General features: G+C 43.5%; 1 protein-coding gene across 3 annotated transcripts in view; it reads left to right on the top strand.

Annotated features, from left to right (window-relative positions):
- Positions 1 to 25312, top strand: part of WIF1 (WNT inhibitory factor 1) — a 162138-nt gene that overhangs the window by 81785 nt on the left and 55041 nt on the right. For 2 of the 3 annotated variants that reach the window (XM_056574265.1, XM_056574264.1), the window contains exon 2: positions 5342 to 5481. In XM_056574265.1, coding sequence (XP_056430240.1) covers positions 5380 to 5481 — 102 coding nt within the window. In that variant the 5' untranslated portion in view covers positions 5342 to 5379. Of the gene's footprint in view, positions 1 to 4977; positions 5182 to 5341; positions 5482 to 25312 lie in introns of those variants that run through there. The other variant, XM_056574263.1, reaches the window with a different exon arrangement.

Here is a 25312-nt window from a genome sequence, read left to right as displayed (position 1 = left end):
GGCCAGGGAGTGCAGGGGAGGTGAACAGATATAGCCAGGGAGCAGGTGGAAGCCAATTAAGCTAATTGGGCCAGGCACCAATCATTGGTGCACTGGCCCTTTAAGTCTCAGAGAGCTGGCGCGCGCGCGCCCTAGAGAGCGGAGCCGCGCGCGCCAGCACATGACAGGAGGGGTCCGGGACGGGTAAGTGACCTGGGATGCGATTCGCAAGCGGGCGCGTCCCGCTGTGCGAATCGCATCCCCGACGGCCATGTCAGTGCAGCGCTCCCGGTCAGCGGGACTGACCGGGGCGCTGCAGGGAGAGAGACGCCGTGAGCGCTCCGGGGAGGAGTGGGGACCCGGAGCGCTAGGCGTAACAGTACCCCCCCCCTTAGGTCTCCCCCTTTTTTTGTCCGACAACTGCTTTACCTGGGACAAGGACACCGGGAGTGAATGGAGGGTTTCCTCAAAGGCAGGCAGTACAGCAGGAGTGGGAATGGGGAGGGAGGGCAGAGGGTGAAGCTTGGCACGGGGCAGGGCGACACAAGGACGTGGGCCATGAGGAGGCACTGAGGCTTGCCTGACGGGACTGGGAGGGGGGGAGAGGCATCTCTTGTGGCAAGCAGAGTCCCAGTTCTTGATCTCCCCGGTGGTCCAGTCAAGGGTGGGAGAATGAAGCTGGAGCCATGGCAGACCGAGGAGGACCTCAGAGGTGCAGTTGGGGAGGACGAAAAATTCAATCCTTTCGTGGTGGGGTCCAATGCACATCAAGAGGGGTTCTGTGCGGTAACGCACGGTGCAATCCAATCTGACTCCGTTGACCGCGGAAATGTAGAGCGGCTTGACGAGACGGGTCACCGGGATGCGGAATTTATTCACAAAAGAATCCAGAATAAAATTCCCAGAGGCACCAGAGTCCAAGCAGGCCACGGCTGAGAGGGAGGAGTTGGCTGAAGAAGAAATCCGCACGGGCACCGTGAGACGTGGAGAAGCAGACTTTGAACCAAGAGACGCCACACCCACGTGAGCTGGATGCGTGCGTGCGTTTCCCAGACGTGGAGGACGAATAGGGCAATCCACCAAGAAATGCTCGGTACTGGCACAGTACAGACAAAGATTTTCTTCCCTACGGCGATTCCTCTCTTCCTGGGTCAGGCGAGACCGATCCACTTGCATGGCCTCCTCGGCGGGAGGCCCAGGCGTAGATTGCAGCGGATACTGTGGGAGAGGTGCCCAGAGATCTAAGTCTTTTTCCTGGCGGAGCTCTTGATGTCTCTCAGAAAAACGCATGTCAATGCGGGTGGCCAAATGGATAAGTTCTTGCAGGTTGGCAGGAATCTCTCGTGCGGCCAGCACATCCTTGATGCGACTGGATAGGCCTTTTTTAAAGGTCGCGCAGAGAGCCTCGTTATTCCATGATAATTCGGAAGCAAGAGTACGAAATTGGATGGCGTACTCGCCCACTGAAGAATTACCCTGGACCAGGTTCAGCAGGGCAGTCTCGGCAGAAGAAGCTCGGGCTGGCTCCTCGAAGACACTACGGACCTCAGCGAAGAAGGACTGGACTGTGGCTGTGGCAGGATCATTGCGGTCCCAGAGCGGTGTGGCCCAAGACAAGGCCTTTCCTGAAAGAACGCCACCTTAGACCGTTCTGTAGGAAACAAGTCCGACAACATCTCCATATGCAGGGAACACTGAGACAAAAATCCACGGCAGAGTCTAGAGTCCCCATCAAATTTGTCCGGCAGGGACAAGCGGAGGCTAGGAGCGGCCACTCGCTGCGGAGGAGGTGCAGGAGCTGGCGGAGGAGATGGTTGCTGCTGTAGCAGAGGCAGAAGTTGCTGTAACGTGGCGGTCAACTGCGACAGCTGCTGTCCTTGTTGGGCAATTTGCTGCGATTGCTGAGCGACCACCGTGGTAAGGTCAGCGAGACTTGGCAGCGGCACCTCAGCGGGATCCATGGCCAGATCTACTGTCACGATTCGGCTCACAGGTAGTGGATCCTCTGTGTCAGCGAGGGATTGGCGTGGACCGTGCTGGTGGACCGGTTCTAAGAGGCTACTGGTGTTCACCAGAGCCCGCCGCAAAGCGGGATGGTCTTGCTGCGGCAGTAGCAACCAGGTCGTATCCACTAGCAACGGCTCAACCTCGCTGACTGCTGAGAAGGCGTGGGACAGAAGGACTAGGCAGAGGCAAGGTCAGACGTAGCAGAAGGTCGGGGCAGGCGGCAAGGTTCGTAGTCAAGATGGATAGCAGGAGATCAGGTAACACAGGCTTGGACAACACTAAACGCTTTCACTGGCACAAGGCAACAAGATCCGGCCAGGAAGTGCAGGGGAGGTGAACAGATATAGCCAGGGAGCAGGTGGAAGCCAATTAAGCTAATTGGGCCAGGCACCAATCATTGGTGCACTGGCCCTTTAAGTCTCAGAGAGCTGGCGCGCGCGCGCCCTAGAAAGCGGAGCCGCGCGCGCCAGCACATGACAGGAGGGGTCCGGGACGGGTAAGTGACCTGGGATGCGATTCGCGAGCGGGCGCGTCCCGCTGTGCGAATCGCATCCCCGACGGCCATGTCAGTGCAGCGCTCCCGGTCAGCGGGACTGACCGGGGCGCTGCAGGGAGAGAGACGCCGTGAGCGCTCCGGGGAGGTGCGGGGACCCGGAGCGCTAGGCGTAACAGGTACGCTATGCATTGAGACCCCGAACACAAATGGGAGGGCTAACGGATGTTAGCCTGTAGTTGTGAGAGGGGGCGGGGTTATCGCTATAAGAACCCGCGGCGTCCCACTCGACCCCCCCCCCCTTATAAAGCTCATTTCATTTCTCAGGAACCTTTTGTAACAAGGTATGCCCTATATTCATTCAGGTATGCTTACACGCGACAGTACAGGGCACAATTCAGACTTCCTATTAGCTAGTTTATTATTATATGGTTAGGTTAGGTAGGTATGCTATGCATTGAGACCCCGAAGACAAATATTATTTTAATCGGGCACCAAAAGCCAAAAGAAGACCAGGACCGGAGGATGCGACTGCGATATTGGCAGCACCAGGGAAGTGGTAAAAGGTTAAAGTTTATTATTTTTATTCTGGCAGCCTGGACATAGTGGATAATTTTTTTTTATTTTTTTTTACTGAAGTTCTCCTTCAGGGTACACGCTTGTAACAAGCAGCCGGTTTCCCACAGCAGAGAAACCTCTGCGGGGTATGCTACCGTTCATTTTAACGGGTCTGCAAACCTGCCACTATTACAGACTGTGCATGTGCCCAAACAGGTGCATGGAAGCATACTACAGTGGGAATCTACTGCTAGTTAGTGATGAGCAGCATATGCCATATTCGAATTCACGATATTTCGCGAAAATGAGAATGAATATTCGGCCCATATTCGTGAAATTCGAATATTCGTTATATTCGTGACATTTTTTGAATTGCGAAATTTCGCTATTGCGAATGCGAAATTAATAGCGATTAATAAGCTCTGACAACTGTGCTTGCAGAACTCTCATTGGCTCACAGGCATAAGTAGGGCGGAATATTCGCATGCATAAACCTTTTGCCTCACAGTCTCATCCCTGGGTCTTTAATGAAATTATACAAGCATTGCATTTATCAGTCGAAGGAGATCCCTACAATGTGCTCAGTTTTTAAAACAGTTTGAAAAAAAGACGAATATTCGTAATAACGAATATTAATCATGAAATTCGTAATATTCGCAAATTCGCAACGAATATTCGAATTGCGAATATTCTTGAGCAACACTACTGCTAGTTACAAACGTGTGAACGTTCTCTTAAACACAGAAAATATTTACTATAGACCTTAGATTTGGACCCTGATACGTTTGTGTTATGGACTTAGATGCTTTTCCCCTCATTGGGATCTCAGGACATATTCACATGGTGCGTGATCAGAAACCTAGTGCTGTGTATTCTGTATCACAAATCAGAGGAAACCAGGAAAATCTTTGGTCATGCAATTTGGGGGCCCCATATTTAATTTTGCCCAGGGCCACACTAAGGCTGCATTCACATCTCGTTTTTACACTACGGGTGCCGGATCCGGCTGGGGGAGGGGCAAACCGGGCTCTCCCGTACCCCAGCTGGACCAGCGCTGAACTCCATTCACTTTAATAAGCTTTCACTTTCAAATGGTGACTCCGGTCGGCTCATTTTTGACCCGTATCCAGTTTTGTGACTGGACCTACAGGTAAAAAATGAGACGACTGGAGTCACCGTTTGACTCCGGCCGGCTCATTAAAGTGAATGAATCCGGCACCCGTAGTGTAAAAATGAGATGTGAATGCAGCCTTAGTCTAAAACCAGCCCTGATCACACTTTCTCTTTCTCTCTCTCTCTCTCTCTCTCTCTCTCTCTCTCTCTCTCTCTCTCTCTCTCTCTCTCTATCAATATCAGAAATATGCAAAATATCAATAAGACTGTTGAAACCACTAAGTGATCACAAATGACAGTGACCATTTAAGAGTGTGATGAGAGGCATGATCAAGCCACAATTCACACTTGTCATGTCCCATTTTTGCCACCTGCTCATTGCCACCTTTTTCTGCATAATGCTTATTTCCTAGGGTTGCTTTCTAGCCCCAGTCTGACCTTACATAAAACAATCTGCTGAGCTTTCTTCAATTTCAGCCCACTTTGCAGGTAACAGCTGTATATAATAGCTTTGTAGGTTCAGCAAGGGTTTGAGAGGAACAATTGGTTTTCCCAGGACATCATTTCTTTTCCCCACCAAAGATGGATACAAGCTCTCTAGTAGGTTTGTTTCATATTTCTGTTTATTCTGCTCGGTTTGTGCGATGTGATTCCTCGCATAAACTTCTAAGCAGGCTCCTAAGAGGTTGTATGGCGCTCCCTAGTGGTGACTAGGAAACTTGTATTCGGACACCTCCCCCATGTCACCCTCACTTCTCCCTCCTTTACTACTTCATTGATGTGGAGCTGCCAGAAGCCAGCCCCCTGAGTGAGATCAGAGCAGCACACGGGCAAAAGTCAATAGAGAGTAAGAGCCCAGGAGGTGAGAAGTCCAGAGCCAAATCCTAGCATCTCACCCAGCAGCATGGCCCTACCAGCACTCTGCTGCTTCACACTCCAGCTATGGAGCATTCTCTTCTGTGCATATGCACAGCAGCAAGAAGACAGCTTGTACATGTGGATTGATGCTCACCAAGCAAGAGTGTTAATAGGTACCCACCTTAAGCATTCACATAGAAGGGTAGTTTCCAAGTCCCTGATGTTGCAGTGCACCATGCACACTGCCCTACAGTGAATAGCACTGACTGCATTGTGATAAAGCTCACTCTGTCTATGTACCTGTCTTCTCATCACCGTTACATTTATTCCCAGGCTTTGAAGAAGATATATTGATTGTTTCTGAGGGGAAAATGGCACCATTCACTCATGACTTTAGGAAAGCCCAACAGAGGATGCCAGCTATTCCGGTCAATATCCAAGCAATGAACTTTACATGGAAAGCTACTGGACAGGTATGTCTAGAATTATGACATTAACCGGGACAGACAAGCAATTGAATGTGAGATAGATTTATCTGCAATGAACATGTATTTATCTCTATTTGATGTAGCATCTTCTTGTAGTCAGGGGTGCGTGAAAAAGCTGTTCAGTATATGGACATGAAATAGTAGATGGCTGAAAAAGTGGTCTTAAAGTTTGATACTTTAATATACGGTAACTACATTGCTGAACAAACATGGCATATGTATAAAAGAATTGTAATATGCTGATATATATATATATATATATATATATATATATATATATATATATAGCGCAGCACTCGTGAACAATAGTGGTCCTGTTTAGTGTATGGATTCCTATCAAATCTGGGATGCTGTAGTGCTGTGTTATTTTGAATATATTTTTTATTGTAACATTCATATTTATATTGTTATGAATTAGATTATGTTGTAAAATAATAATAATATGTATATGTTTAAATTATTATTATTCAGTAACATAGGAAATAGTTTATTTCTAATAAGCTGTAATGTACTTTTCTAAGAGAACAAAGTTTTGCAGGATATCTCATGTGTTCAAGTAGGTCATGCGGTTGGCAGAGTTCTGGCAATGTTCTGATCTTGTTGTGCCATTTCATATTTCAGGAGGGAATGTGAGTCCCCAAGCAGCTGCCGCAGACTCTCAGCTGCTCAAACACAAAACTGACTGTAAATATGTCACACGTAGGAACTTGAAAGAGAAACAAAAATGTGTGTTTAACCTTTCTTTCAAGTTCATCCAAAATAAGGCCTTCATCAAAGCGGCAAGGCGAAATAGTGGATAAACTGTCTCTCCCCCCCCCCCCCCCCCAGAGCATTGCAGTATGAGTGGTCATGTGGCATTGTGATGTGTGAAGAACTACAGGCTGCCAATTCCAAGTAGTTGAGTAACTGCATCTATAAATCCACCCAAGAAATAAGCCCCCTTGTCATTCTCTAAGAGAAAGTATGATTCACGTCTGCGTGAGTACTTGTGGAATCTTAGCAACTCTGTGAACATGATCAATAGTTAATTCATTGAGCTATATTTTTTATTAATATTTACTTTATTGCATAATATCAGTAGTTCAATTTACTTTCCCAGTAAGAATTCCGAGTGTCTCCAACCAGCAGGAGTATACTGCACTCAAGGGACATATACCTTTACAGGGCTGCCTGTCACCAAACAGAGGAAATACCTTGTTTCCTGGCCTCTGGAGCAGAATTTCCAAAATGGAATGTCAATATATTTACATTCTGTGGGCATGGTTTTTTTTTTTCATCTTACTTAAAGGGGTTCACATATCAAGAGTGTGGCTCCCAGCCTTTAATATTGAGATCCTGTACTTCTTCGGTATTTTGCATCTTGGTGTTGTAGACATGCCACCAGGGATCAAAGCACAATGCTGCTGAAATCCCACTTCATTTAGTCCAGCAAGCATGTGCATGCCATCTGTTCTATCTGATAGAAAACAGCGGTAAACCACTCAAACTTTGGCCAAAAAAGGCTTTAGTGCTTAGAGATGAGATGCGAGGCACCTTGTAAGCTACATCTGGTTTCCATAGTAGTTTACATAGTATAAATGTTCAGTATACAACCTCTTTTTCACAACAGTGCACAACATATCATTTATGTCATGCAGATCAGTCACTAAAACACCCTACACATGTAGACAGAAGAAAATAAAGTGATAATACATGTCTGCCCTATGCAGACAATTTCATCTCATTAATCCACTGACCATAATCACTATGCATCTGCTCTGGATAGCACAAAGTGTCTTATATTTGAAGTTTTTAAGTAACACAGGTTTATATTTCTTTTGATAAATATTATTATATAATATTTTGAAAAGGTTTTATGATGCATTAAAGAATTTCTGTCATCTATGACATTCTTATACCTTATTAAGATACTTGTAATACACTTGTAGTTAAAACATGATAACAAACATTAAGAACAAGACTGCGTATTTATAACACTATGATGCATCTGAGGCACAAACACATATAGGTTTGTGTATAATAATTACAATAAAAAAATGATATGCAGATAAAAGACATAAAAGTAATACATTGTTCTCCTTTATTTAGCTCATACTGACAACATAAAGGGGTTATCCGTCTTGTTGGGACCCATGGATAAGGGTCACAACTATGACATAACGTCTAGAAAAAAGTAGTTGTCCGAAGAAGGCACCCACTGTAATGTTTTTTTTTTATATCTTATAAAATGTACAAAAATTTATTCTATATAATAGTTATAATATTTCCAGTAAACTTTGTTACATGTTCATGTGTAGATTCATTTGTATTTACATACAACCAATCTCCCTTTCCAGAATCTCCAGATATTATGTAAGTTGGCACATATAAGAGGGTACATATACAGTAGCGCTCTAATGCAGTATAACAGACAGACTGTCTGGAAGATTGTAATTGCACAGTAGGCTCTAAAGCAAACATTCTAAGATCATATATTATAAAATGACAAAAATAAATACACTTAATGGAAAGCAACTGGTATCACAAGTAGAAACTGGGGTTATGGGTCCTTACACCTACAGGAACATAACAGTATAGCAATGTTCCTGGGATATCTCATACCACATTTTTTCCTTTATGTATTACTCTGTGTGCATATATATAAATTCAGAGCCCCACAAAAGTACAATGTGGATCCAAATATTTTTTATGAGTGCTGTAGATGGAATCCATGTGACACAGTTATGGTGTCTGCTTTCTGTAATATTAATATATTGATCATGAAATAATTAAATGAGGTGATACTCTTACTTTTAAAACATACACAGACTACCTATCTAGGAATGGACACATTTTATTTACTAGTTTTTTAAAGCATACCTGTTGTTTATAAACCTACATGGTTTTGTTATTGAGCCCCTAAGAGTTTCTCATTCTCGCCATTTCAGGAGACAGGACCAGAGCTGAGCTTTTTGCCAGTAGTACATACAAAGCACTTCCTTTCCCTTACTTCTCTGACAAATCAAAGGACACACTCCTCTATGCTATGATATAGCGCTGGAGAAAGTGAACAGGTTCAACGGCTGCACTGTGCTTGGGGATGATTTACATAGTACAGTACTAGATAGTATGAGGAGGGAAAATGGGTTACTGATGCACTGGTTTGGCAAGGTGCTATATGAGAAACAGCATCAGCAGGATCACAGCAAGGAAAGGGTTGCACTAAGCTGTTACTGTTGCTGCCACTTCAGCACTGTGCATATACAGCAGTAGGTACAATGGCACTTACACTTGGGAAAGCTTCCCAGAGTATTATGGGTGACAAGAGATGAGAAGGAAGCCCTAAAGGGGTACTCTAGTGGAAAAAAAATGTTTTAATCAACTGGTGCCAGAAAGTTAAACAGATTTGTGAATTACTTTGAATGAACAATCTTAATTCTTCCAGTACTTATCACCTGCTGTTATGAACCTCAGGAAGTTCTTTTCTTTTTTAATTTCGTGTCTGCCTGACCACAGAGCTCTCTGCTGACACCTCTGTCCATGTCAGGAACTGTCCAGAGTAGGACTTAATCCCCCCATAGAAAACCTCTCCTGCTCTAGACAGTTCCTAAAATGGACAGAGGTGTCAGCAGAGAGCACTGTGGTCAGACAGAAAGGAAATTCAAAAAGAAAATAACTTCCTGTGGATTATAACAGAAGCTGAAAAGTACTGGGAGGATTAAGATTTTTAGTAGAAGTAATTTACAAATCTGTGTAACTTTCTGGCACCAGTGGATTAATAAATGTTTTCCAGTGGAGTACCCCATTAATTTACCTTACAGGAACAGTGTGTATCAGGAAGACCGGCTCAGCCTGCAGGTACACAGCCCAGGAATTCATAGGCTCTCTCTCTCATTCCTGCACATACAGTGCCTTGCATAAATATTGACCCCCTTTGACTTTTTGCTACTGTTCCAAACTGAAATTCAAATAGACTTTTTCCCATTGATCAACACAACATGTATCATACTTTGAAAGTGCAAAATACCAAACAATAATGAGAACATAAAAGTTCAATACTTGGTAGAATCAATACTTGGTAGAACCAACTTTCGCTGCAATTACAGCAGCAAGTCTTTTGGAATATGTCTCTTCTAGCTTTGCACATTTGGAGATGCAAATGTTTGTCCATTAATCTTGCATAATCAATCTGAAGCTCAGTCAGGTGGGATGGAGACATGTAAACAGCAATTTTCAAGTCTTGCCATAGATTGTCAATTGGGTTCAGGTGTGGGCTTTGACTGGGCTATTTAGTACCATTTTAGTGTCATTGCCCAGCTGAAAAATGAACCTCAATCCCAGTCTCAAGTGTTTTGCAGACTGCTTCATATTTTCTTCAACGATTGCTCTGGATTTGGCTTCATCCCTTTCTTCATAAATTCTGACAAATTTCCTAGGACCTGCAGGACAGAAGCATCCCGACAGCATGATGCTACCACCACCGTGGTTCATTGTGGGAATGATGTGCTGAGGATGATGGGCAGTGGTATGTTTCTGCCACACACAATGTTTTGCACTGAGGCCAAAAAGTTAACTTTTGGCCTCATCTGACCAGAGCAACTTTTCCACTTATTCGCTGTGTCTTCCACATGGCTTGTGGCAAATTCCAAACAGGATTTCTAGTGGCTCACTTTCAACAAAAGCTTTCTTCTTGCCACTCATCCGTAAAAGCGAGATTTGTAGAGTACATGATTATTAGTTGTCCTGTGGACAGATTCTCCCACCTCATATTTGCCACTCCTCTAGAGTTCACATGGGCCTCATGGTTGCTTCTCTGAATTATTTTTTGCTTTCCTTTCAGTTTGGGTGGACAGCCTTGTCTTGGTAGGTTTGCATTTGTGTCAACTACTTAACATTTTTTGATTACGGATTTTATGATGCTGTGTAAGCTGTCCAACACTTGGGATACCTTTTTATAAACTAATCCTGCTTTTTACTTCTCCACTTCTTCATCCCTAACCCATTTGAAGAGCTTCATGGCCTTTATGCTGCTGTTATTCAGTAATGCTTTCTTATAAACCCAGAGGCCTTTACAGAACAGGTGTATTTGTACTGAGATTAAATTGTAGAAAATATGCAGCAAAAATATACAACAGATCCTGTATGTGTGAACATACCATCAAGAGGATGATTGGTAAATAATTTAAAAATTCATGTAATATCCCCCCCACTTCCAAATGATGGACTATTTCATATTGGTCCATTACATAAAATCAAAATTAAATACATTTTAAAAACAAAATATCGTACAGACCTCTCTCTCTCTCTCTCTCTCTCTCTCTCTCTCTCTCTATATATATATATATATATACTGACAGACTAGTTGTTAATATTCCCCTATATACAACTAGTCTGTCAGTATATATACATATATATATATATATATATATATATATATATATATATCTAGAGGTCTGTACCATATTTGTTTTTCTATTCCTATTTTTTTGGCACGAAGGGTTACGTGCAACACAAGTACCTCGATATATATAAATTTTTTTACATAGTGTGAGCCCCCCAACTTCTATTATCTTATCTTAAATACATTTTAATCTGTGGTAATACCCTGACAAAATATAGAAGTGCTAAGGGAGTGTATACTTATGCAATGCACTGTAACGCATGGTTAACCCCGCCCCCACTTTCCGTAATTTATATTGATCGAACTGTTACTAGAGACAGATTTTCTCTGACAACAGACAGTGGACAGCAGATTGCAGGGAAGAGAGACACATAGTGGCCAAGACTTTAGATCTGTTTTTCTGGAGTAAGGTAATTTTTGATAAATTTAATGATTTACAAACATATTAGCAATGAAATCAAGGGAAGTTGTTTAAAATGAAAGTGATCATTTAAATAAAGATACAGCGGGGAAAATAAGTATTTAGTTAGCCACAAACTGTGCTAATTCTCCCACTTAAAAAGATGAGAGAGGCCTGTAATTTTCATCATAGGTATACCTCAACTATGAAAGACATAATGAGAAAAAAAATCCATAAAAATCACATTGTCTGATTTTTAAAGAATTTATTTGCAAATTATGGTGGAAAATAAGTATTTCATCACCTACAAACAAGCAAGATTTCTGGCTCTCACAGACCTGTAACTTCTTGTTTAAGAGTCTCCGCTGTGCTCCACTCGTTACCTGTATTAATGGCTCCTGTTTCAACTTGTTATCAGTATAAAAGACACCTGTCCACAACCTCAAAGAGTCACACTCCAAACTCCACTAAGGCCAAGACCAAAGAGCTGTCAAAGGACACCAGAAACAAAATTGTAGACCTGCACCAGGCTGGGAAGACTGAATCTGCAATAGGCAAGCAACTTGGTGTGAAGAAATCAACTGTGGAAGCAATTATTAGAAATGGAAGACATACGAGACCACTGATAATCTCCTTTGATCTGGAGCTCCACACAAGATCTCACCGTGTGGTGTTAAAATGATCACAAGAATGGTGAGCAAAAATCCCAGAACCACATGGGGGGACCTAGTGAATGAACTACAGAGAGCTGGGACCAAAGTAACAAAGGCTGCCATCAGTAACACATTATGCCACCAGGGACTCAAATCATGCAGTGCCAGACATGTCCCCCTGCTTAATCCTGTACATGTCTGGGCCCATCTGAAGTTTTCTAGAGAGCATTTGGATGATCCAAAAGAGTATTGGGAGAATGTCATATGGTCAGATGAAACCAAAGAGAGTAAGAATGCTGAGTTGCATCCACAGAACACCATACCTACTGTGAAGCATGGGGGTGGAAACATCATGCTTTGGGGCTGTTTTTCTGCTAAGGGACCAGGACGACTGATCCGTGTAAAGGAAAGTATGAATGGGGCCATATGTTTTGAGTGAAAACGTCCTTCCATCAGCAAGGGTATTGAAGATGAAACGTGGCTGGGTCTTTCAGCATGACAATGATCCCAAACACACCGCCCTGGCAACAAAAGAGTGGCTTAGTAAGAAGCATTTCAAGGTCCTGGAGTGGCCTACAGATCTTAACCCCATAGAAAACCTTTGGAGGGAGTTAAAAGTCTGTGTTGCCCATTGACAGCCCCAAAACATCACTGGTCTATAGGAGATTTGCATGGAGGAATGGGACAAAAATACCAGCAACAGTGTGTGAAAACCTTGTGAAGACTTACAGAAAACATTTGACCTCTGTCATTGCCAACAAAGGGTATTTAACAAAGTATTGAGAAAAACTTTTGTTATTGACCAAATACTTATTTTCTATTACAATGTGCAAATAAATTCTATAAAAATCAGACAATGTGATTTTATGGATTTTTTTCTCATTACAGACCTCTTTCCTCTTTTTAAGTGAGAAAACATGCACAATTGGTGGCTGACTAAATACTTTTTTGCCCCACTGTAACCTAAACTGAAAGACTACATTTTTGTAACATTTATTATATAGTTTATATGGCAAAACACCATTTATCTAGTATGCCCAATGCAAAATGTGCTGTATATAGTTCTATTGTTATATTCTTGAGCAATTGTCATGATTTTCCTTGAAATCTCTGTATTGTCTATCTGTAGCATTGCTGTTATCTTATGATTAGATAAGCCTTTGGTTTCTTATATGGATCAGGTCCTAGGTATGACTGTAACCTCTGCATTCCCTATAGTCACATCCCTGCTGTACTGTACTGTAATCTACTGTTCCTTGCAAGTTTACTTGAATTAGGAGAAAAGTATCTTAATGCATTCATGCCAAGACATGTATTCCATCGAGTTTAAAGGCAAGCAGCTGGCTTTGTTGATTAGCTTGTTGTTCTACCAATGCTGAAAATATTTTTCTCACCAGAACACAAAAAAAAAGGCATGCATTCTGAATATACTTAACCCCTTAACGACGTAGGACGTAAATGTACGTCTTGGAGCGGTGGTACTTAACGCACGGCAGGTCCTGGCTGCTATCAGCAGCTAGGGACCTGCCGGTAATGGCAGACACGAGTGATCGCACTTATGTCCGTCAATACAGATCACGGCATCTGCGGCAGTGTGGTCAGAAAAATAGATGATCGGATTTCCCCGCAGCGCTGCCACGGGGATCCGGTCATTCATAATGGCAGACGGAGGTCCCCTCACCTGCCTCCGTCTGTCTCCTGGAGTCTTCTGCTCTGGTCTGAGATTCAGCAGACCAGAGCAGAAGATCGTCGATAACACTGATCAGTGTTATGCCCTATGCATAACACTGAACAGCATTAGCAATCAAGGGATTGCTATAGCTAGTCCCCATTGGGCACATACAAAGTGAAAAAGAAGTTAAAAAAGAAAGTACAACATTTTTAAAAATCCTCTCTCCCCAATAAAAATGTAAAATGTCCCATTTCACCATTTTACCCCCAAAAAGTGTGAAAAAAAATTGTATAAACATATTTGGTGTCGCCGCGTGTGTAAATGTCCTAACTATCAAAATATAATGTTAATGATCCCGTACGGTGAACGGCGTAAATGTAAAAAATTGCTTCTTTTTTGTCACATCATATTCCAAAGAAAATTTATAAAAAATGTATTAAAAGTTTTATATACGCAAATGTGGTGTCAATAAAAAGTACAGATCACAGCGCAAAAAATTAGCCCTCATAGCGCCGCCTATACAGAATAATGCAAAAGTTATAGGTAGTCAAAATAGAGGGCTTTTAAACATACTAATTTGGTTAAAAAGTTTGTGATTTTTTTAAAGTGGTACAGTAATAGAATAGTATGTAATCATGGGTATCATTTTAATCGTACTGATCCACAGAATAAAGAAAACATGTAATTTTTACAGTAAATCGTACAGCATGAAAACGATGCAAAAAACAAGCCCTCATACTCTTCTGTGGATAAAAATATTAGAGTTATGATTATGATTAGTCCTTAACCCCTTAAGGACTCAGGGTTTTTCCATTTTTGCACTTTCGTTTTTTCCTCCTTACCTTTTAAAAATCATAACCCTTTCAATTTTCCACCTAAAAATCCATATTATGGCTTATTTTTTGCATCGACAATTCTACTTTGCAGTGACATTAGTCATTTTACCCAAAAATGCACGGCGAAACGGAAAAAAAAATCATTGTGCGACAAAATCGAAAAAAATACGCCATTTTGTAACTTTTGGGGGCTTCCGTTTCTACGCAGTGCATATTTCGGTAAAAATTACACCTTATCATTATTCTGTAGGTACATACGGTTAAAATGATACCCTACTTATATAGGTTTGATTTTGTCGCACTTCTGGAAAAAATCATAACTACATGCAGGAAAATTTATACGTTTAAAAATGTCATCTTCTGACCCCTATAACTTTTTTATTTTTCCACGTACGGGGCGGTATGAGGACTCATTCTTTGCGCCGTGATCTGAAGTTTTTATCGGTATGATTTTTGTTTTGATCGGACTTTTTGATCACTTTTTATTCATTTTTTAATGTTATAAAAAGTGACCAAAATACGCTTTTTTGGACTTTGGAATTTTTTTGCGCGGACGCCATTGACCGTATGGCTTAATTAATGATTAATGATTAATGACATTTACGCATGCGGCGATACCACATATGTTTATTTATTAATTTTTTTACACTGTTTTATTTTTTTATGGGAAAAGGGGGGTGATTCAAACTTTTATTAGGGAAGGGGTTAAATTACCTTTATTAACACTTTTTTTTAACTTTTTTTTTGCAGTGTTATAGGTCCCATAGGAACCTATAACACTGCACACACTGACCTCTCATCCTGATCACAGGCGTGTATTAACACGCCTGTGATCAGCATTATCGGCGCTTGACTGTTCCTGCCTGGATCTCAGGCACGGAGCAGTCATTCGTCGATCGGACACCGAGGAGGCAGGTAAGAGCCCTCCCGGTGTCCGATCAGCTGTTCAGGACACCGCGGCGGTCCCGAACAGCCCGACTGAGCAGCCGGGATACTTTCAGTTTCACTTTAGAAGCGGCGGTCAGCTTTGACCGCCGCTTCTAAAGGGTTAATACCGCACATCGCCGCGATTGGCGATGTGTGGTATTAGCCGCGGGTCCCGGCCGTTGATTAGCGCCGGGACCGACGCAATATGATGCGGGATCGCGGCGCGATCCCGCTTCATATCGCGGGAGCCGGCGCAGGACGTAAATATACGTCCTGCGTCGTTAAGGGGTTAAGGCTTAAATGGGCTGAGTCATTAAGGGGTAAAAGGGGTACTCCGTTTGAAAACATTTTTTTTTTAAATCAACTAGTGCCACAAAGTTAAACAGATTTGTGAATTACTTCTATTTAAAAATCTTAATCCTTCCTGTATTCATCAGTTCTTTTCTTTTAAATTTTCCTGTATTTATCAGTTCTTTTCTTTTTAAATTTCCCTTCTGTCTGACCACAGTGCTCTCTGCTGACACCTCTGACCATTTTAGGAACTGTCCAGAGTAGGAGCAAATCCCCATAGCAAACCTCTCCTGCTCTGGATAGTTCCTGACATGGACAGAGGTGTCAGCAGAGAGCGCTTCCTGTGGAGTTGTGTGTGAAGCAGCTTTGGGTGTGTCCCTTTTTGTGTTCCTCCAGAGTTCCAGAGGCAGAGCAGGCGATTCACCAACCTTTCCCAGCAGTGTGGCAGGCTCCTTGGGAGAGCTTCCCTGCATGGAGCCCCTGGCGTCCACTCCCCGTTCTTCCAGGCTGGCGGGGGGTGGAGAGAAAACAGCAACAGCCATTTTTCCAGCCGGAGGAAGAAGATCTGGCAGTCTGCAGCAATGCAGGCTTGGCTCCTCCGGCATTGGGTGCCAGCCAGAGATCCTGTGGAAGGAAAGCGAGGAGCAAAAGTATTGAGTTGTGGGCTGAGAGGGGGCCCAAAGAGTCCAGCGAGACCTTCTGCTCTCGCATGACAGTATGGTTTGCGGAATACGACCGCTGAGGTAGGGAGCTAAGGTTGATGAGAGAGGACCTGCGTGGAGCCCAGAATCTGGCATGCTCTGGGTCCAAAAGGAATAAACTGGAACTGAAAAAGAGGACTAGAGCCCTGAAGAAAGACATTGCAAAGCTGGAGGAGAGGAGAGCAGAGATCCTGGAGGGGAGCGGTCTCTTCAGGGAGAAGATGGAGAACCAGGATCGGTTTGCCACCATGAAATCCCCAGGTAATGTGGAGGTGGATGATGGGGAGAGTAGTGGTGGTGAAGAAAGAGAGGATGGTGGTGTCGGTGTAAAGGAGGAGGAGGAGAAGTTGGAGGAAAGTGTACAGGTTGTGGAGGATGATGTATTGCCTGACCCTATTCCCTATGACACTCAGACCACTAAGACTCAGGACAGCTACATAGAGCCGGCTCAGGTGGCACTACCACTAAGCGATAGTGAGGATGATGATGTGGAGAGTGAGGCTGGGGGATTGCTGAGGGCTATAGTGATGCAGGAGTCCCCAGCCCACCTCCAGAATTTTACATTTGGTGATGACCAGTGTGATGACTTATTAGTAAAGAGAAAAGCAGGAAACTGTGCATTATGTGTTCCGTCCTTTCCAGCAGTCTGGGCCAGCTGCAAAGTTGGTTCAGGCTGCTGGGTCCTCTAAACTGCCAGACCCCGTTTCTGTGGTGGAACGGAGCCAGCATGGGGGATACAGCATGGCGTCGGTAAAAGCTGCAGACGCAATAGATGTGAAGCCCACCCCCATCCTGCTGGTAGGGAGGGGTAGGATGGGCTCATGGTGGGCAGCGTGAGTTATGCCCCTGTGTGCTCGGGGGGGCGGTTCCCCGAGTACTGTGGGCATTACCGGCACTGCGGGGCACTCCCCTGTTGGGGGGGGGGGGTGTCCGGGAGCCGGGATTATCCACAGAGCCTGTGACATCGGGTGAAGCAGGTGCTGGCGCTGTGGGAGGAGCTGGGGTGCGCCCGGTGGGGCAGCCCCAGAATCAGGATGGGATATCAGCCATGAAGGAGAAGCCATCGGCGTCGACCCCAGCAGCAGCTAAGCCAGCACAAAGGACTTTACTAAAGCCAGCCATACTACAAATCCCAGCCAGCCCAGAATTTGTTAGTCAGGACAAGAATGTAGGATGTGATATTGATGGGAGTAGTAGTGTTGTGGGTAAGAGGAGTGTATGTGGGAGTGTCAGTGGAGTGAATGTTGATGGGAGTGGTAGTAGTATGGCTGGAAATAAAGAGGTTGAGAGTAGTGGTGTGAATGGTGTTGTTAGTGGTTCTGGCTCTGGGTCTGGTCCGGCTGCCCCCCCCCGGCAGTGACTGCTCCTAGGAGCTATGCTAATGTCGCTGCCGGGGGTTCAGGGGGGTCCCCGTCTGCGTCCGGCCATGGGGGCCATTTACATAGCGCCTACTGGAGGCTCTACGCAGGGGTGACAGGTTGATCCAGGTAGAGGGAAGGGGTGAGGTCGACCTGTCTTTCTGGATAGAGAGGCATGGTTTGGGGGCTTTCCAAGAGCGGAATGGGGAGGTGGTCTGGTCCCTCCCGACAACCGGGCAGGACAATAACCGTAGGAATGTGGTCCGTCTGATTTGGAGGGGCGAGGATGCGTGCCCACCTCACGCAAAAGTGGTTGAGCTCCTCCTTCAGATGGAATTCAGGGCGAGTGACATCTTTGCCCTGATTCACCCCTATGGTTGATGTCAGTTTCGTTTGGCCAGAGGGTCTCGAACTCTTCTGGTCGAATTACGAAGTGGCAAAAAACCGTAAAGGCGATTTCCCGTCAGAATGCTGTCAAGAAGGTTACCGTTTTGACCCGTAACGAGTCACTTTCTTGTTATGACATCATGACCTGGCTCGGACGGTATGGGGATGTGACGGACATGCCCAAGAAAAACTTGGATGAGCACGGGATCTGGTCCGGGGCCTGGACGTTTTCCGTCAAACTCTAGCGTTCAGGGAGTACGGTTGCCCACATTCCGTCAGCTGCCTTCCTTGGACGTGATAGGATCCAGGTCTTCTACCAGGGGCAGCCTAAGGTCTGTCACAGGTGTGGCAGCCCCACCCACTTTAGCGCAGCCTGTACTGTACATGTCTGCGCTTTGTGTGGTGGGGTGGGTCATCTGGACGCATCCTGTCGGCAGATCCGGTGCCACCTGTGTGGTGTCCTCGGGCACCCTTTTAGCCGTTGTCCTAGCGCCTTAGCCCGTGCAGCGGCCGCTCCAACTGAGGAGAGCTGTGAAGTTGCCTCGCCTGGGGAGGGTATGGGCAGGGATGGGGGTGCAACTGGGCTCATGAGGAGGAAAAAGGGCCCCGCCAAACTAAGGCGGGAGGAAAATCGTAGAAGGAGTAGGGAGCTAGAGAGTGCCCAGGTGACAGGTGTAGCTCCGGCCCCTGCTCCTGAAGCTGGCCCTGTAACCGCTGAAGCCCTGGAGGAGGACGGCAATATGGCCGACCCTTTCGATTCCTCCCACTATGAAAGTGTGGATGAGGAGAGTGGGGAGAGGCCTAAAAAAGAAAGACAAGGGCAAAAGGAAAGGGAGAAAGAAGAGGTCAGAGCCCTCTGTTCCTTGTACTACGGGCCAGGTTCAAAACGGAAGCCTGACTACCCCCCTCTGATTGACCTGTCAAACCGGTACCTCCCCCTCCTTGGCTGGGGAGGGTGAGGGCGAGGTGCCTAGGGAGAAAGAGCCTCTGGGAGGAACTTGGCCCTGTCCTGTTAAGGCACCTTCCTCAGAGGGCAGGGCTAGACCAGGGCTGGATGGAGACGGGGATAATATGGATCTATCTGAATCAAAAAAGATCCAAGAGTGGTCCTGCCCTCTCATCTTCTTCGGGGGATGAGGGGGCAAAAAAGAAGGGAAAACAAAAGTAAAGGGTGTGGCCGTCTAATTTCATCACCCTGTATGGCGGCACTCACCCCATTGACGCTGGCATCTATTAATTGTGCCAGCATAAAGTCGGATACGGCTAGATTCGCAGCCTTTGATTTTCTCGGCCGCGTTGAAGCCGACATTTTCTTTTTACAGGAGACCAGGTTGTCAGATCTAGCCTCTCTGGTAAAAGTCAGAAGAGAGTGGAGGCGTGGTCCCTCCCACTGGTCTCTTGTGGCTGAGCCGTATAGTGGGGTCCTTTTTACCGCTCCTGTTGAATGCCAACGGGTTATTGAATTAGAAATGGGGAGGTGCCTGATCTTAGATGTCTTCATGAAGGGACAAGAGCTCCGGCTCATTAACATCTACGCCCCTCAAACTAAGCGGGGCCGTAAAGATCTCTTTATGAGGATTAAGCCCTTTCTTTTAACAAGTGATCTTTGGAGGGGACTTCAATAATGTCACGAGGTCCCAAGTAATTTACAGATCTGTTTAACTTTCTGTCACCAGTTGATTAAAAAAAAAATGTTTTCCAGTGGAGTACCCCTTTAAGCAACAAGTCCAAGAAATGATTGTTAGCCTAAAGGGCTCTAATCATAGGTCATTTTGTCGTATATATGCATGACAGATATTATTTATATAACATACATTATAGTATAGATCTATCACTACTGCTATCGTTGTTATGGGTACTGCTATGAAACCTGAACTATTAATGGACACTACAGTAGTCACAATTATTTACAGGCACTGTCATGAGTGTAAATAGTGTCCTTGATAAGGCACACATTTTTCATAAGAACTATAGTAGTTAGTACTAATATTGGGTCCAGTATTTGCTGCTTATAACTGACACTGCTATAGCTGGCATTATTTATTGGTAATAAAATTGAGCTGACAAAATGATATTAGCAGGGGTGTAACAAGTTACTATGTGCCCCACCATGATCATGGTGAAAAAGGGGGCAGAAAATGTGCTAAAAATGTAAATTGGTCTAAATCCCTGATCATGCCAGTTGACTCATTTCCCCAAACTGCCAATCTAGCCACCTTGCCTTTGCAGTGGTGAAGCACGCGTAAATAACTAGGGGTTTATTTTACCAGGCATATTCCCAACTTCCAATCCTCAACCATTGTTTTATATTTGGTGTTAAATATTTTACAACCATTACAGACTTTCATCCGTGCGAATACTCTATCATAGGTTAGTCTGCTTCATAATGAGCTGGTCAAGTAAGCCTTGTTAAAATGATACTGTTGCCTAAAGTCTTCTATATCAACCCCATACCTCCTTTTTTGTAAACTAAAATCCAATATAATGGCCCTCATGTACTATTGCAAACTCGACATGTTTTGTCGGGTTGTGCGTCAGATTCTGTTGCATTGCGCCAGAAATTCTGTCTGCGCAAAATCTTGCGCCAGAATTTGCACGAGAATTGAAAAAACCCGACTAACTATCTATTCTGCTAAGAAAACCCGAAAAGGGGGCATGGTCCCGACATTTTCACAAAAAAAACAACATATTTACTAAGGTTTCCACATAAAATGTGGTGGATTTGAGCTGAGGAAAACCCTACAGATCAGAGCATGTGTAAAAAAAGCAAAGTGTAGGGAAAGTGGAAAATGTAGGGAAACCTTCGTAAATACCGTGGAAAATAAATTGTAGGGAATTAAAACCCACAATGAAACCTACACAACATTCTTAGTGAATGAGGGCCAATGTCTTTTGAATGGCAGAAAGGTAGAGTTAAATTAGCCTTGGGATGAAGGAAGGATGACAGTTCTGGATACCCAGTTATATACTTAGCATCACAACTTTGGAATGTTTATCATTGGGAAGGACTGGAAAGGCTGCCGGTCTTAGCACTGGTTATTGACAGCATATATGTACCAGATCCTAGATATTGTATACAGATATTTCACAAATGTGTCTTCACTGTGCCTTTACAAGCTAATTACTTTATTGAACAAGCAAAACAGGTTTCAGCTAGAATTCTGTTACACCACACCAACCATCCATTCATATGGTCACTTCTGGAGTAGGGCACAGTTACCAGAATATCTTAGCAGGACCAATTGCTTTGGCTGACACGTGGTATTCAGTACTTGGGACAATTAACTTCTGCCACCAGTCTGAAATCCTTTCAAACACTTAAAAAGGAGCTGGACCTGCCCAGTAATATGTTTATTTGTTATTTCCAACTGAGGCAAGCCTATGACTTGTAATTCGATTACAAAACATTAACGTATCTTGATTTTCATGTACCTGTCCAACTTATAGGATGGTACACTGTAACAGCCCAAAGTAACGCTTCATTGGCTTTGGTAGTGGGCAATATAGACAAAAACAACTGGGAGGAAATTTTAGCAGCCCCCAAAATATCTGTCAACATTGGGATGTTACAGATAAGTATGATACTATTTGGTCCTCCTGGATCTATTTTGCACATGTAGCTCGGAACTCATGATCCCCAGCCCCACTGCCTGCTAAGTATATTGATCTCTCTGTGTGTCTGGTTGCTCCCTGCTGATTTCTCACCATAATATGCTTTCCCTCATTTAATTTGTAACACCTTATCAGGCCTCCATGTTCCCTGTGGTTTGCCTATAGTCATTCTTGGCTACCTCATCCAATCTTGTATATATGTGAGTCTTAACTCTTGTGTCTTCATGATGTGAGAGACTAAACCCATGTGACCACTATGTGGAAGGGCATATGGGAGCAAAGGGAATGGAGGAAAGGATGCTAGGAATGCCGGCTCCCGCCTCCATTGCACACAGGGGATAGTTAGCATTTTAGAAACAGTAACTATATCCATATCTCTGCAGTGGGATCACGGATCTGACTAAATATACATCATTCACCCGCACTATAACCCTATGAATTTGGCTTAGTGCGAGTGAACCAGGTTCCTTCTAATACTGTTCCTACTGTCTGGATGTTTCTTTTGAATTTTAGTAATATAATTTAAAAATGGTACATGTGGTGAAACAAGGCATGGGACCAGTAAGTATTATTTTCATCAGTGTCACCCGCACTACAACAGGTTAGCATGGCAAATTTTAATTGCCATTTTCTGACCCCTATAACTTTTTTATTTTTCTGTATACCCGGCTGTTTGAGGGCATATTTTTGCGCTGTAACCTGTTGTTTGTATCGGTACTATTTGGGTATTGATCAGACTTTTTGATCGCTTTTTATTAATTTTTTTCTGGGGTGTGATGTGATAAAAAAAAAAATTCTGGGGTTTGGTATTTTTTTTATGTTTATGACCTTCACCGTATGGGATAAATAGTGTTTTATTCTAACAGTTCTGATAATTACACACTAGACAATACCAAATATGTTTATTTTTATACATTTTTCCCTGTAAATTTTGTGTTGAAATTATTGATGCCATTATAAAGTACAATTGGCGGTGTAAAAAAAAAGCCCTCATATGGGTCTGTATGTGCAAAATTGAAAGCGCTATGATTTTTAGAAGGTGAGAAGAAGAAAAACAAAAGTGCGAAAACTTAAAAAATCCTTTGTCCTTAACCCCTTAACGACCACGGACGTAAATGTACGTCCTGGTTTGATGGTACTACGCGCACCAGGACGTACATTTACGTCCTGTGTAAGACCGCGAGCATCAGAGCAGTGCTTGCGTCATACACGGCAGGTTCCGGCTGCTATCAGCTATCAGCCGCGATTGCGCAGATGTCTGCCATTAACCCCTCAGATGCCGTGATCAGTACCGATCACGGCATCTTCGGCAATGCGCATGTTAAAATAGATGATCCGATCATCTGTAATGGGGGACAGAGATCCCCTCACCTGCTTCCGTCTGCCTCCCGGAATCTCCTGCACTGGTCTGAGATCGAGCAGACCAGAGCAGAAGATCACCGATAATACTGATTAGTGCTATGCCCTATGCATAGCACTGAACAGTATTAGCAATCAACTGATTGCAATTGATAGTCCCCTATGGGGACATAAAAAGTGTGAAAATAAAAGTAGAAAAATTTAAAAATAATAAGTTTTTTAAAAAGTGAAAAATCCCCTCTCCCAATAAAAATGAAAATTGTCAGTTTTTCCCATTTTACCCCCAAAAAGCGTAAATTTTTTAAAGAAACATATTTGGTATCGCCGCGTGCGTAACTGTCCGAACTATCAAAATATAATGTTAATGATCCCGTACGGTGAACGGCGTAGATATAAAAAATTTTAAAAAGTCCAAAAATGCTGCTTTTTTGTCACATTGTATTCCAAAACAATTTAATAAAGAATGATCTAAAAGTTTCATATATACAAATATGGTATGAATAAAAAGTACAGCTGATGGTGCAAAAAAATGAGCCCTCATACTGCCCTATATACGGAAAAATGAAAAAGTTATGGGTGGTCAAAATAGGGCAATTTTAGATTACTGATTTTGTACAAAAAGTTTTAGATATTTTTTAAGCGGTACAAAAATATAAAAGCATCTAACCATGGAAATCATTTTAATTATATTGACCCACAGAATAAAGAACACATGTCATTTTTACCGTAAAGTGTACAGTGTGAAAACGAAACCCTCCAAAATGTGCAAAATTGAGGTTTTCATTTACATTTCCTCCCTAAAAAAATATTTTTTTGGGTTCGCCATACATTTTATGGTAAAATGAGAGGTTTCATAACAAAGAAAAATTGGTCACGCAAAAAAAAAGCCCTTATATGGGTCTGTAGATGGAAATATAAAAGAGTTATAGATTTTAGAAGGCGAGGGGCAAAAAACGAAAACGCAAAAATAAAATTGGCCTGGTCCTTAAAGGGGTACTACCGTGGAAAACTTTTATTTTTTAATCAACTGGTGCCAGAAAGTTAAACAGATTTGTAAATTACTTCTATTAAAAAATCTTAATATTTCCAATACAAAAACAAAGTGAACACTGCAGCACACAAAGCTGTTATTGCCGTATTTAAAGATAACAACATCTTACTAAACCAAGGATGTTATTGTTTAAGATGGAGTAAATTTAGCACCCATTTAAGACATCTGCACAGAAAAGCAATTGTCAAACATGAAATACTGGGCTTAAAGGAGTACTCTAGTGCAGAGTATTTCTGCTCCGTTCTGCCCGGGCTTCAAAATAAATGAAAATGAACCATCACTCACCTCCCTGGGTTCCCGCGGAGCGCCACTACAGCTGATCGGTCCTCCGGTGCATCTCCTTCATACTTCCGGGTGTAACAAAGCGTCACATGGCGCTCAGCCTATCGCCGGCCGACGCGGCGGCCGGCGATAGGCTGAGCGCCATGTGACGCTTCGTTACACCCGGAAGTATGAAGAGGATGGACCGGAGGACTGATCAGCTGTAGTGGCGCTCCGCGGGAACCCAGGGAGGTGAGTGATGGTTCATTTTCATTTATTTTGCAGCCCGGGCAGAACGGAGCAGAAATACTCTGCACTAGAGTACTCCTTTAAGCAAATAATATACAGTTCAGCATAAAATTATGTCTTTTAAATTACTGGTATAGGGGCTATAGAGGTACAGCCATCTCTCTTCTATGTCTGAATTTTTATGTTCCATGCATTATTTTCAGCTTACAGTATTCCCAGGTTTCAGTTACCTTTCAGGATAAGCTGACCAGTATGTGTATGTAAGGAGTAATACTAATTTAAAAAAATATTGTATATGGCATTATTTCTCAGATTTCTACTCTGCACACTTATTTGATTTTCAATTGTCCCTGTGCTAGTGGGGACTGTACACACACACACACACAGAAGGGGAAATCATACACAACCTAAAAAGCAGCAGAAACATTGAGGGCATTATAGAGCAGTAGTGAACAGTCTTAGCTGTAAATCAAGCCCTGGGGTAATATCTACTACTTTTCATCAGCCAGGTCCACAACTTAATCTAGAAAAATATATACCTTTTATAAAACTACTTATATTTGTTTAAAGTATAAGCCTGAACGTTCAGTGATAAAACAGAACATTGTTTTGTGTGATATTTATGACTTTTGTTATTGCTATGAAACAAGCTTGGTGAGCATTCTCACAGTGTACTGAT

This window comes from Hyla sarda, chromosome 4, assembly GCF_029499605.1.
Source record: "Hyla sarda isolate aHylSar1 chromosome 4, aHylSar1.hap1, whole genome shotgun sequence".
Lineage (NCBI taxonomy): Eukaryota > Metazoa > Chordata > Amphibia > Anura > Hylidae > Hyla > Hyla sarda.
Note: the sequence above shows the minus strand (reverse complement) of the source record. Positions and strands in the feature narration are given on the sequence as shown.